The sequence below is a fragment of the Talpa europaea genome (genome assembly GCF_964194135.1).
Source record: "Talpa europaea genome assembly, chromosome: 10".
NCBI classification, from domain to species: Eukaryota; Metazoa; Chordata; class Mammalia; order Eulipotyphla; family Talpidae; genus Talpa; species Talpa europaea.
The window spans coordinates 61,679,142-61,693,676 of record NC_140077.1 but is presented as its reverse complement, the minus strand read 5'-3'; the positions used below and the strand labels follow the sequence as shown (position 1 = coordinate 61,693,676).

The 14,535-nt window shown below is 40.9% G+C and overlaps 1 protein-coding gene across 1 annotated transcript in view; it reads left to right on the top strand.

Moving 5' to 3' along the window:
• Nucleotides 1-13,520, top strand: part of LIPA (lipase A, lysosomal acid type) — a gene marked incomplete at both ends in the record, with an annotated part of 37,478 nt that extends 23,958 nt beyond the window's left edge. The window contains 4 exons of the mRNA XM_084245935.1: nt 2,722-2,868; nt 11,246-11,317; nt 12,371-12,442; nt 13,287-13,520. Of these exons, the coding sequence (XP_084102061.1) occupies nt 2,722-2,868; nt 11,246-11,317; nt 12,371-12,442; nt 13,287-13,520 (525 nt within the window). The remainder of the gene's footprint in view (nt 1-2,721; nt 2,869-11,245; nt 11,318-12,370; nt 12,443-13,286) is intronic.
• Nucleotides 13,521-14,535: the final 1,015 nt, after the last annotated feature.

The window sequence follows — 14,535 nt, the reverse complement described above, 5'->3', positions numbered from 1 at the left end:
CACGCTTCAACTTCCAAGGTTTCTCTTTGTGCTTTCCTCAGAATTTAGCACAGTGCTCAGTTTGCCTTTTCCTAGAGACCTCGTGTATGAATACACTTGTAGATTTGGAGAGAAATGTTTTGCTTAAATGTAGAGGGTACCCAACTATATATATTTTTGCCCATTGCATTTTTCATTCTTGACAAATTATCATATTAATAGATAAACTCTATCATATCCCTTTTAACTGCTGCACACTCAATTTTTCTTTGTAAGGAACTACTCCTGTGGTTGACAGATTGTTGCTAATTTGGTGTTGCTTTTTTTGTGACCTTTTTTGGTATACCTGCCCAGTGTCCAAGTGAAATTGCCACTCCATAGGGATAATATTGCTTTAATCCTTGGAGATTGTGATTTAGTAGCTTTATATAAACATAAACCCCCCTTCTTTAGCTCCTGCTTTGGAGATGGTGTTGAGTTAATTTTTTTTTTTTTTTTGCGGAGGAGGGGGTTCTAATGGTTCTAATGTTGACTGAACAGACTATTATTTGGGGATCACTGTTCCAGACCATGGTGTTTTATTGTGTTTTATTATATCCTGGGAGTGAAAGAAGGACTACACATAAAATGTTTTGAAACAGCTGCCCTGGGAAGTATATTTTACTTCCATGAACATTAATTATCCTCTCTAATTCTCAAAATTCAAAAGTATGGGTTTTAAAGACATCAAACTTTGTTTGAGCAGGCCTATAAATGTGTAAGATGAATTTTTCTTTTTCTGTATATACTGTCCTACTCTGACACATTTTTAGTGAAATTTGCCAATTAGGAGTTTGGGTAACAGTTGTCAAGTTAAAGGTCAACCTCACAGCATTTTGATTTAAGTCAATGATGCATCATCCTGTTAGCTGGTTTTTAGTGGAAAACCTAAGAAATATATATGTATTTATTACATGTCCATTATATAAACTCAAAGCCAAGAGTTTTTTATCTGATAGCTTTTCATGTCACATGACCTGTTCTGCAGGTGGTGTTTGCTTTCTGGTTCTCCCCTGCTAATCTTAGCATAATTATTCTGGAGAGGGGCTTTCAAGGAGACTGGCTGGTATCTGTCCTAGGATATTGATTAGGATTTGACAGAGATCACAGGCTCTCTATTAGTGGACCAGGCTAGATTAGGCTGAAGGAATGTTGAATATATCTCATACAATGTTATACACTTTAAAAACTGGGATATTTAACTTTGACATCTTGAAGATTGGTAATTTAGGGTGCAGGATAGGGAGATTGAGTACCATAGGGCAGTTGCATACGTTATGCCAAACATAAGCTTTCAGTTCACCACAGTTCTCAGCTCTCCCTAGTTCTCATTTTCACTTTGCTGTCTCACTCATTTATATTCACATGCCTGCCATGTGTGTTTATGGGAAGACTCTGTTCCGTGACTCTTCCCTAGCTTCTGGTGGTTTTCTTGGCTTCCCTTTGCTTGTAGAGGCATCGCCCCAGTTTCTGCCATCTTCCTTATACGACATTCTCCATGTGTGTATGTGTGACTACTCAGACTCCCCTGTTCTATAAGCACCCCAGTCATACTGCACGAGGGCCGACCTTAATGACCTCATTTTAGCTTGATTGCTGTCTCCAGGGTCTTTACAGATGCAGAGGGCTCAGGCTTCAACTTTTCTCTTTTTGCAGGGGTGGTGGGAGAGGAGAGTGCACCGTTCAACCCATAAAACTGCTTTTGTAGTCCTTTGAATATTTCACTCTCACTTGTCCCTCTAGGCATCAGCGAAAGGGTAAATTTTAAGGGGACAGATTTGGGTGTAATGTAAGGCAGGTCTTTTGTGAGCCTGTTGCACGAGTACATAAAATCTGCCTTGAGGGGTAGAGTCATTGCCTCATTAATGCTTGTACGCAGTTTCAGTGGCTGTGCTCAGGGCTGGTGGAGGCCAAGATCTACTCACTTTTTTTTTTTTTCCCCCCAGGATCCAGATAGTAAATTTTTTACTTTGTGGGCCTCATAGTCTCTGCTGCAACTGCTCCCCTCTGTCATTGTAGCACCAGAAACAGCCAGAGACAACGTGTGTAGAATGAGCATGACTATGTTCCAGTACAATTTTGTGTATGGAAAGCAGACAGTGCAGGGACATGAAGGGGGGAGTTATTATTTCATGTTTACAGATTTCCATTTGAGCTGAAAAGTTTCTGGAGATGGATGATAGTGATGGTTGTATTTAATACCACTTAACTGAACACTTAAAATTGGTTAAAATAGTAAATTTTGTGTTATGTGTGCTCTGCCACAATAAGTATTGAAAAACCAGCAGGCAGTGAGTTGGGTTTAGGGTTAGATGTATGTGCCCTCGGCAGACGCACTGCTGCTCAATCCCACTTTCCACTTTTTTTGGGGGGCCGCTCCGGTCCTCCAGTCAGATGAAGCTCTTTGTGCATGACCCTGGGATGAGTGAGGCCTTCCCACTAAAAGTCTGCTCTAAGCTCATCTGATTTTCTGCTTCCTTTTCTTCATTTGGAGACTTTAACCTGTGTGAAGCATGCTTTTGCCTTAGTGAGCGTATTGTGTGGATTGCCTAGTTTAAACATCCACCAGTTGCCATTTCTCTACCGTAGCTGTCTCTGGGGACCCTTGGGATATGTCTCTACTGTCCTCTGCAAGGGGACCCTGGAGTCTTGTGCACCTGAATGAAATGCTGACATAGCTGCCTGTTTCTCTTTATTTTGTAGGACATACTTGGGAACAAAGAGTTTCTTCCCCAGTCTGAGTTTTTGAGGTGGCTGAGCACACACCTTTGTACTCATGTCATTTTGAAGGAGCTTTGTGGAAATATGTTTTTTCTTCTGTGTGGATTTAATGAAAGGAATTTAAATATGGTATGTATGCTATAATAACATGCACTTTAAACTTACAATGATTTAATTTTATCTGTGAATTCCTTACTTGTGTTGGAAGATGTGGGAGACCTTCGAAAGACCTCATTAGAACATTGAAAGACATTTCATTTAAGAGGTATAGGAATCAATGCCAGCAAGTGCCTGGAATAGCATCTGTGCCTGGAACATCACCTACTGCTATTGCCAGGCTGCCCATTGTCAGCCTCCTGCATTGTACTTGTGTGGAAACTATTTTATTTATTTATTTATGTATTTTGATTATTTATTTATTTTTATATTCCCCATTGAATTGCACCCCCCTTATTTTGACCCCAAACCCTCCTTTCCCTGCCTCCACCCCCATAGTGTGTCTCTGGTTTGTAGTTGTTGATTTTGATTTTTTCTTTCTTATAGTTATTCTTGGAAGACCATCCGGTATTTTTCTTTTCCTTCTGGCTTATTTCGCTGAGCATGATCCCTTCTAGCTCCATCCATGTTGCTGCAAATTGCATGTGCTTATCTTTTTTGATTCCTGAGTAATATTCCATTGCGTATATGTGCCACATCTTCTTGATCCAGTCATCTATTTTTGGGCATTTGGATTGTTTCCAAAGCTTAGCTATTGTAAACAGTGCTGCTATAAACATAGGAGTGTAGGTGCCCTTTGGAATTAATGTTTCTGTGTGATTTGGGTAAATACCTAGGAGTGGAATTGCTGGATCATATGGAAGCTCTATCTTTAGTAGGTTGAGGAATCTCCACACAGCTTTCCATAGTGGTTGGACCAGTTTGCACTCCCACCAACAGTGCAGGAGAGTTCCTTTTTCTCCACATCCTCGCCAACATTTGTTGTTGCTAGTTTTTTTAATATGTGCCATTCTCACTGGTGTAAGATGGTCTCATTGTAGTTTTGATGTGCATTTCCCTGATTACAAGTGATGTTGAACATTTTTTCATATGTCTGTTGGCCATTTGCATTTCTTCTTTGGAGAAGTTTCTTTTTAGCTCTTCTGCCCATTTTTTGACTGGGTTATTTTCTTTGTTTTTGTTGAGTCTCATCAACTCTTTGTAGATTTTTGTGATCAGTCCTTTATCACTAGTGTTGTGTGCAAAAATTTTCTACCAGTCGGTGGGATTTCTATTTGTTTTTGTTATTGTCTCTTTTGCTGTGCAGAAGCTCTTTAATTTGATGTAGTCCCAGCTGTTTATCTTTGCCTTCACTATCACTGCTTTGGGTGATGTGTCTGTAAAGATGTCTTTGATGTGCATATCACATAGTGTTTCGCCTGTATTTCCTTCTATATATTTTATGGTTTCAGCTCTTATGTCTAGTTTTTTCATCCATTTTGAGTTGGTTTGTGTGTATGGTGTGAGGTAGTAGTCAAGTTTCATTCTTTTGCATGTAGTGACCCAGTTTTTCCAGCACCATTTATTGAGCAAACTTTCTTTGCTCCAGTGCATATTCTTTGCTCCTTTGTTCTAAGATTAGGTGACGATAAATCTGTGGGTTTATTTCTGGGTTTTCTGTTCGGTTCCATTGGTTCGTGTGTCTGTTCTTGTTCCAATACCATGCAGTTTTGATTATTATGGCTTTGTAGTATAGTTTGAAATCTGGGAGAGTGATGCCTCCATTCCCTTCTTTTTTTTTCAGGATGGTTTTGGCTATTCGGTTTTTTGGTGGCTCCATATGAGTTTCATCAATATTTTTTCTATTTCCTTGAAGAATAACATTGAAATTTTAATTGCAATAGCATTGAATCTGTAGATTGCTTTTGGTAGGATGGCCATTTTGATAATGTTAATTCTTCCAATCCATGAGCAGGGGATGTCTTTCCATTTCTTTGTGTCCACTTCTATTTCTTTTAACAGTGTTTTATAGTTTTCTTTGTATAGGTCCTTTACTTCCTTTGTTAGGTTTATTCCCAAGTATTAGAATTTTTTGGTTTCAATAATAAAAGGAATGGTTTTCTTGATTTCTTCTTCAGATTTATTGTTTGTGTATAGGAAGGCTACTGATTTTTGTGTGTTGACTTTGTATCCTGCCACTTTACTAAACTGATTGATTAATTTAGTTTTTCTGTGGAGTTTTTGGGGTTCTCTATGTATATTATATCATCTGTGAATAGTGATAGTTTGACTTCTTCCTTGCCTATTTGGATTCCTTGTATGTCTTTCTCTTGTCTTATTGCTCTGGCTAGGACTTCCAGTATTATGTTGAAAAGCAGTGGTGAGAGTGGACATCCTTGTCTTGTTCCAGGTCTTAATGGGAATGCTTTCAGTTTTTTCACCATTGAGAATGATACTGGCTGTGTGCTTGTCATATATGGCCTTTATGATGTTGAGGTATGTTCCTTATATCCCAAGAATTTCAAGGGTCTTTATCATAAATGGGTGTTTTATCATAAATGGCCTTTATCATAAATGGGTTGTACTTTGTCGAATGCTTTCTCAGCATCTATGGATATTATCATAATGGTTTTTATATTTCTTTTTGTTGATGTGTTGGATTACATTGATTGATTTCCTGATGGTGAACCATCCTGTGTCCCTGGAATAAATCCTACTTGGTCGTGGTGAATTATCTTATGGATGCATTGTTGGATTCTGTTGGCAAGGATTTTGTTGAGGATTTTTGCATCAGTGTTCCTTAGGGAGATTGGCTTGTTATTTTCTTTTTTTGTGCCGTCTTTGTTGGGTTTTCGTAGTAGTGTAATGTTGGCTTCGTAGAACGTATTTGGTAGTGTTCCTTCTTTTTCAATTTTTTGAAAAAGTTTGTGTAGGATAGGCACTAATTCACTGCTGAACATTTGGTGGAATTCATTTGTGAACCCGTATGGGCCTGGGCTTTTGTTTTTGGGAAGTGCTTTGATTACTGCCTCAATTTCACTGCTTGTAATTGGTTTGTTTAGTTGTTCTATATCTTCTTTGTCCAGCTTTGGATGATTATATTATTCTAGGAATTTGTCCATCTCTTCTAGGTTGTTGAATTTGTTTGCATATAGGTGTTCATAGTAATCTCTGATTATTCCTTTGATTTCTGCTGAGTCTGTTGTGTTTTTTCCTCTTTCATTTATAATCCTATTTATATGTGTTTACTCCCATTTTTTCTTTGTGAGCCTTGCTAGAGGTTTGTCTATTTTGTTTATTTTTTTCAAAGAACCAACTTTTGGTTTCATTGATCTTTGGATTTTTTTTTTAATTTCCGATTCATTTATTTCTGCTTTGATTTTTATTATTTCCTTTCTTATACTGGCTTTAGGGGTTTTTTTGTTGTTCTTTTTCTAGCTCTTTGAGTTGTGAGATTAGGTTGTTTCTTTGAGTTCTTTCTTGTTTGTTGATGTGAGCCTGTATTGCTATTTATTTTTCTCTTATTACTGCTTTTGCTGCATCCCATACATTCTGGAAGGTGGTGTCCTCCTTGTCGTTCAACTCAAAGTATTTTTTAATTTCTTCTTTGATCTCCTCATTAGTCCAATGGTCTTCCAGTAGTGTGGATTTCAGTCTCCATGAAGTGGGAGGGTTCCTTGTTTTCTTTTCATGATTTATTTCTAGCATGATGCCTTTATGATTGGAGAAGATAGTTGGAATGATTTTGATTTTCATGTATCTGTTGATGTTTGTCTTGTGGCCCAATATGTGATCGATTCTGGAGAATGATCCATGCACACTTGAGAAAAATGTGTACTCGGATTTTTTTGGGTGCAGTGTCCTATAGATGTCTGTTAAGTCCATGAGTTCTATGTCTTTATTTAGGGCTCTAGTGCTTTTGTTTATTTTTTGTCTCGTTGATCTGTCCATTGGTGAGAGTGGGGTGTTGAAGACTCCCACTGTATATGTATTTTCTTTAATATCTGTTTTCAGAGCTGATAGTAATTGTCTAATATATTTTGGTGCCCCTTCATTTGGTGAGTATATGTTGATGAGTTTTAGATCTTCCTGGTGTATTGTCCCCTTGATCATAATGTAGTTTCCATCTATGTCTCTTTTTACCTTTTTTAATTTGAAGTCTATTTCATCTGATATAAGTATGGCTATTCCTGCCTTCCTTTTTGGTCCATTTGCTTGTAGTGTTGTTTTCCAACCTTTTACTTTCAGTCTGTGTTTGTCTTTTGTGGTTTAATGTGTTTCCTGGAGACATTAGACAGTTGGATTTTGTTTTGTTTTTTAATCCAGCCTGCTACTCTGTGTCTTTTTATTAATAAGTTTAATCCATTTACATTTAGCATTAATATTGATATGTTGGCATCTGTGTTTGCCATTTTGTTTGTCTTTTTCGTGATTTAATTCCTTGCTTTATTCTGTTCTTCTTGTTCATTCCTCTGTCAGTTTTGGCTTTAGAACTTCTTATAGAATTTTTTGGAGTGGGGGTTTAGTTGTAATGAATTTCTGGAGTTTCTCTTTGTCTGAGAAGGTCTATATTTTTTCTTCATAGAGGAAGGAGAGCTTTGCAGGATAAAATATTCTTGGTTGGCATTTGCTGTCTTGAAGTTTGCTGAATATGTTACTCCATTCTCTTCTTGCCCATAATGTTTCTTCGGAGAAGTCTGAAGTTAACCTGATTGGTTTTCCCTTATAAGTTATCTGTTTCTTCCCCCTTGCCAGTTTCATTATTTTTCCCTTGTCTTGGACTCTTGCAAGCTTTACTATTAGGTGTCTTGCTGCAGTTTTCTTTTCATTATGGTAATTGGGAGTTCTTTTCACTTCTTGTATGTCTATATTCATCTCCTTTTTCATGCTTGGGAAGTTTTCTTCAATTATCTCCTTGAATAACTTCTCAGTTCCTTTGTCTCTCTCCTTTTCTTCTGGAATGCCTATAACTCTTACATTTCCTCTCTTCATGAGTCTGATAATTGTCTAAGAGTCTCCTCATACTGCTTCATTTGCACTTCTCTCTCCTTTTTTCTTTTGGCTCTTTTTATTTCTGTATCTTTGATAGTACTGATCCGTTCTTCCATTTCATCCATTCTGTTTTCATTGCTTTCCCCAGAGTTCTTTATCTCTCCTAGTAATCTTTTTATCTCCTGCGTTTCTTTTCTTTCCTTTCTTAAGGTCTCAATTTCATTCTTCAGTTCAGTGATTATTTGTCTCAAATCATTTTTTTCTTTTCGTTTTCTTTCTAGTTTTTAATCATGATGGTTATTAATTCTCTATCTGATAGGCCAAGAAGTTCTTCCATGTCATTGTTGAGCTCTGGTGACTGTATTTCTTTTTGTGGTGTGTCCTCCTGTAGGCTTGCTTGGTTATTTATATTTTTTCTTTTCCCTGTTGTTTGCTTTCTAATTAGTTCTATGCGTTGGAACATTGTGCCATTGGTGTTGGTGGGCATCTCTTTGGAGTGCTCCTTTAGGGGTGTTGGAAACTGTTTACCAGACTGAGACCAGCACTGGTAGGCCAAAACTCCACCAGGGTGTTAATGCTGGGCACTGTCCCTTACAGTTCCCTCCCTCTGTATTTAGTCAGTTCCAACAGGGAATCAGCTAGTTGGTGATTTAGTTCTGGTCACGAGGTGGCACCAGAGACCCATACTTGCTGACCTATGCTTTTTCCCAGTGGTTCTCTGAATAACGGAGTGGGGGCAGAGGGGAGCACCTCAACACAGGGGCTCTTATTCAAGCTGGGTGCTGGGTCTGCCCTGTGTTCACCTGGTGCTGTGCCCGCAGCTGTATGGATCCCGCACCCTGAATTCTGCACTATAGGTCTCAGTTCCAGGGCTATCAGATCCAAAATGCTGGCTGTCACCCTGTGCAGTGCCCTCTGCTATGATGCGTTCCACGCCCAGGATCCTGTGCCTGGCAATCATTTCCAGAATGGGGTCTTGCTTCATAACTTATTTCCCTCCTTACCTCTGCTGGGGGGCTCACCCTCTCTCAGAGCCTGAGGGTGTTTTGGGGACCCCTGATTTCCAACTATAGGATGTTGGTGATTTTTTTCTGGTCGCTAGGTGGTGCCAGAGATCTTTCCTGGTGTCCTTCCAGAACTGTCCCGTCCCCCCCCCCCCATCGGGGGAACAGAGTGGGAGTGGCATGGAGCGCCTCAATGGCGTGGGGGTGCTGTGTCTGCCCTGTGCCCCACCGTTGTGGGGATCCCACGCCCTGAATTTCGTGCCCCGGGTATCAGTTCCAAAGCCCTCAGATCCAGGATTTGGGCTGTAGCCCAGTTCAGTGTCTGCAGAAATGGTGCCTTTTGCACCGGGCTCCTGTGTCCGGGTGCCTGGTTTCTGATTACTCAGTGAGGGACATTCACTTCAATGAGGGCTCCTGCAAGTCTCCTGGCAAGCCTAGGTCACAGGCACGGGGAACCTGGGCAGCCGTGATCTGCTTATGCTTATGGAGTGCACAGCTTTTCCACACAAGCTTACCAGCTGGCCTTGGGCTATTTTTTTTTAAAAGATTTATTTATTTATTTATTTATACAAGCACTGGGTGCAGTCAGAAGCGGGGGAGGGTGAGAGAATTTACCAGTGTCAGAGTGGGGAAAAGAACAGTCAGACTGATGAAATACACTGCTGAGGGGAGTGGCAGGCGCTGCAGGAGAGGTCTGGGCGCCATGTGGGACCCTTGCTGGTGGCCGGGGATTGAACTGGTGCTGCAGAGGCTGCTGGCAGTTTCACAGCTCAGTGCTCAACCTCTGAGCCACAGGGGGCGGGGGGGGGGGTGGGGGGGGTGGGCGGGGAGAGGCCCTGGCCTTGGGTTATTTGTAGGTCTCTTTGGAGTCGTTTTTTTTCTCTAATGGCGCCTGGAGCCATTTGCTCACCTCCAAAGCGACTCCTGCACAGTTCTCCACAGTTTCAGTTCACAGGGTGCTGTGCCTGAAATGGTTCCTTTCCACTCTCAGTCCCGCTTGATGCATAGTTTGTTCTTGTTGGTTGTTTTAGTTTTTTTTTTTTTCTCCTTTCTGTTGGTCGGAGAGTGCCGACTTTTGGGGTGGGGGAGGGTAGCAAGGTTCTGAGCTTTCCTCCCTTCTAGTCCTCTTTTATGGTAGCTTTCTTCTTCAGGCAGTTTGCCAGAGTCACCCTTTTATCTTCCATGTCCCAGTTCTCACAGGGACCTGAAGCTTTTCCTCCCTATTAACTTTTTATTAGGGGAGGTCTTACTCGCAGCATTTCCTCGCCGCCATGTTGATTTGCTCTTTTGGAAACTGTTTTATGAGGAGATCTGTCACAATTTAAATCATCGTATTTATATCTATTTAGTGGCTTGGTTTTTTTTTTTTTTTTTAAAGATTTTATTTATTTATTTATTTATACAAGCACTGGGTACAGTCAGAAGCACGGGAGGGTGAGCCAGAGTGGGGAGCAGAACCGGCAGAAGGACCAAAGTACACTGCTGAGGGGAGCAGCGGGCGGCAGGAGAGGTCTGCGTGCCATGTGGGTCCCTTCTCAGGTGGCCGGGGAGCAGCTGGGGAGCAGCTGGGGATCGAACCAGCGCTGCAGAGGCTGCAGGCAGCTTCGCAACCCAGCGCTCAACCGTTGCACCACCAGGGAGGCCCTTTAGTGGCTTGTTTTCCTTGAAAAAATTCCTGTGTAAGTTCGGGGAGGGGGGGCATTTATAGTTGGTAAATAAGTAAATAAACAAACAAGCATATGTATGTGTGTATATACACACGTGTCACTTAATAATTTTATAAAATGTGACCCCCTTGACCAGCAATATTCAGGTGCATCTGAGTATATTTGAAATTTATAATCTTGCATTTGAAGGCAGGTTTTAAAATTCTAGAGTGAAGACTCCAAGGAATTTTTTAAAGGGACATTAATTTTTCTCACTGCTATTATCTTGATGATAAAAGTGAGGTGTGATGGTTATATGGAATTTTAGAAATTCAGAAAATTATGAAGAACATAAGAATGATCAGTAGTCTTAACCCATATAGCCTCATAGATATCACACCTTCATATGTGTCCATGTGTGGTTGTGCATATATTTCTTTTTTTTTTTTAAAGATTTATTTATTTATGCATACAAGCACTCGGATACAGGCAAGCCAGAAGTGCAGGGGATGAGAGGATTCACCAGAGACAGAGTGGAGAACAGAACAGGCAGACTGACTGAAATACACTGCTGAGGGGAGCAGCGAGTGAAACAGGAGAGGTCTGCTGCACCATGTGGGTAGCTCCCTGGCCGGCCGGGGATCGAACTCATGCTGCAGTGGCTGAGGACAGCTTCACAGTGCTGTGCTTAAACCCTTGTGCCACCAGGGAGGCCAAGTTGTACGTATATTTCTTTGACATACTTGGAGTTAAACATTTTTTTCCTGCTCATAATTTCATATATTTGAGATTGCACCTCTGGGAGTGAGATTGCTTTAAAGTGAAAAATATGTTTATTATCCAAACCTTCCTGACACTATTTTCACTCTATTCCAATGTATTTTGCAGTCTAGAGTAGCTGTGTATGCTGCACATGATCCTGCTGGGACGTCCGTGCAGAATGTCTTGCACTGGCGCCAGGTAGGTTTTCAGGGTTCAGGCGGGGTGCATGAAAATCCTGTGCCTCCTTGCCAGCTCCTACTCTGGGCTATTGCTGGAAGCTGCCACCCTGCCTGTCCAGGCCACAGGGGTGCTGGCAGGTTGAGGCTTAAGTTCAGTTGTGACATTTGGAGATTCCTGGGATAGGAGCTCGAGGGTGCCTTTAAAATCCATTTTTATTCATAGTACATTCACAAATTTAATTTTAAGTAAATAATTTAACAATTCCAAAACCGAATTCTTTACTGGGTTTTAAATTTAGTTTACAAATCTTCTTACTCTCTTTAAAAACCTGGCAAATTTCAGAGATCCTCAGAGCTGAGACCCTTGTAATTGATTCTCTTTCCTCCTCACTTGCCATGCCCAGAGCCTGGGTCCTCCTTCCTGTTCAAAAAAAAAAAAAAACAAAAACAAAAAACTGGCCCTAGTGTCCCTTTAGTGTTCAGAATTATTTAGGGTGCTATCAGAAATATGGTTTTTGGACCTATCCGTAACTTAGTCGAGATACCTGGGAGTAAGTTCCTGGGATCTACATTTTACAGTTGAGTTCTCTATTGTTTGAAACCTACTGCTTAAAACAAACAAATTGTTCATTAGGTAGGCTCTTAACAACATTGCAGGAGACATTTCTTTTCTTTTTTTTATTTATGCATACAAGAACTGGGGTACAGGCCAGAGGTGTGGGGGGTGAGAGAATTCACCAGAGGCAGAGTGGGGAGCAGAACAGGCAGAGTGACTGAAATACACTGCTGAGGGGAGCAGCAGGCTAGACAGGAGAGGTCTGCTGCGCCATGTGGGTAGCTCCCTGGCCGGGGATGGAACTCAGGCCCTAGTGGTAATAGTGCTGAGCCTTAACCCCTAGGCCACCAGGGAGGCCCAGATGCCTTCTGTTTTAAAGTACAGTTTGGAAATGAAGTATAAATCTGGGTATCAGTATAAATTGATATCTGAGGATATGACTAACGCTAGCAACCTGTGATACTGTCTCAGACTTCTGTGTCAGACAACTTTTATCCAAATTATCTTCTTTTTTAGATTTATACACTACGCAAATTCCAAGCCTTTGACTGGGGAAGCCGTGCCAAGAACTTTTTTCATTATAACCAGGTAAAGTCTCCAAAATCTTTAGAATTTTGATGGCCCCCTGAACACTCATAAAGGAAGCCTGACTTATCAGGATTCTGGCCTGGCTGTGCTGGTGTGGGAAATGCTTGGGAGACTTGACAAGATGTGTTTGTTTTTTCTCAGTCTATTCCAGAACAACCCAAACTTTGTGGTTGGTGTTGTAGGCTGGGTCTCCCCTATCCTTCCCTGGCTCTGCTGACGACGCAGGCATCATTCACAGTGATCAGGAACAGACTTGACAGTCAGTGGGAATAGCCTGTTACTAGTAACCTAACTAATCTGTTACCTGGTAACCTTTGGGGCCGAGAAGCCTCTTCGAGTATGTACAAATAAATTGACCATTTTTGGGGTGTTAAAGGGCTCTTAAGAGTGAGGCCCTTTGCCCTTGTTATTCTTATTTAATTCTTACAAGAGGTCTGTGATGCAGATGTGGTTATTTTGATTTAGGAAACAGGATTAGAGAATTTCTATAACTTACGTTACACCGCAGAGTGGGGGAGGCAGGACTGAAGGCCACTCAGTTCTGCTGCTTTGAGTCACTGCCTGGGAGACCAAGGTACCCTCTTAGGGACTCAGCACTTGTCTTCATATCAGGCCCGGGCTGACGGCTTGACAACTGGTGGTTATTCCAGTTAATGCTCTCTCACTGTGGGTTAAATTTCCTTTTGTTCTGGTAGTGGACATTTGAAAAGTAAATTGAGCTTTTTTCAAATTTAGTCTTTTATACTCAGATCAAATATATCAATCTGTGTTGAATGCAAATTGTGCTGCTTGTGATTTTAATTACAACAACAACAACAAAGCTTTTTATGGGTTTTTATTGTAGAGTCATCCCCCAAGTTACAATGTGAGGGACATGCAAGTGCCCACTGCCGTCTGGAGTGGAGGCCATGACACGCTTGCAGACACCAAGGACGTCAGCTGGCTGCTGTCTGAGATCCCCAACCTGGTGTACAAGAAGTTCATTCCCAAGTGGGAGCACCTTGACTTTATCTGGGGCTTAGATGCCCCTTGGCAGGTCTATAGTGAAATTGTGAATCTAATGAGGAAATATCAGTGAAAGAAAGACTGAAGTAATTTACCACCAAGTCTGGGGTCAAGTCTTGTTAAAATTTGTTTGCTTTATTTCTTGAAAACACCTGCTTTTCTTTTCTTGGGCTCTTGTATTTTGATGTTCTAGAAAATGATGACATTGAAGATGTCCAATTCTCTGCAGTTAGGATTAGAAATGCAGTAGCCTAGTTTTTGTTTGTTCAATCACCACTGAATTTCAAGGAAGTGTCTCAATCATGGTGTAATCCCCAAGGTTTTGAGAAACACCACTGATGTGTGAATAGGTCGTGACCACTCTGCTTAGCCTTACAATTTAAAATATTCTAGATTGTCATTTTAACCCCACGCAGGGTATGTTAATTCCTGTTGAAATTTTTCAACTGTATTGTCCACTGTTGAGTAGAGGGACGCTGAGTTGAAGGCAGTTCAGTGTCTAACACCAGGTTCTCATCTCCTTGCCTTAAGGCTCTCCAGTCGAGTAGCCTTGTATTCGGTGTCTAGCTGGCACTCTCTCTTGTTCTCAGGCAGTAGGTGCCGAGTCAATTTCATTGAGCTGTAAAGATCCCTTAATAAATTTTATCAAATTGAACTGTGGTAGCTTTTTCTTAACAAATGTTTTAATTGCTCAGACCAAGCAAAGCTATTTCCTGACATCTTCAAAACACTAACTACACTCATTTAAAAAACAGCTATCTCTAAATAACTTGAAGACTGATACACAGGACCATTTATATTCATGAACTTTAAACAGTGCAGCAGGTCGCAACTCCACAGGTTTAAGGAGAAAAGTGCTGTGGAGAGACCGTTGTGCCATTTTTCTTGAAATTAATGTCTTCTGCCCACCAGCTGCTGTAAGTCATCAATAACATGTTGGTCACAGGCCCTAAGGCTGCCTGTGAGAACTAGTATCCTCGTTCATTTTCACATGTGAAAAATATAGTTGTGAATGTTTCAAGATTAAAGCTCAGGGATTTGTCTTGTTTATTAGTTTTGTGTGTGTCCGTGTTATTAATGCTCCTGAC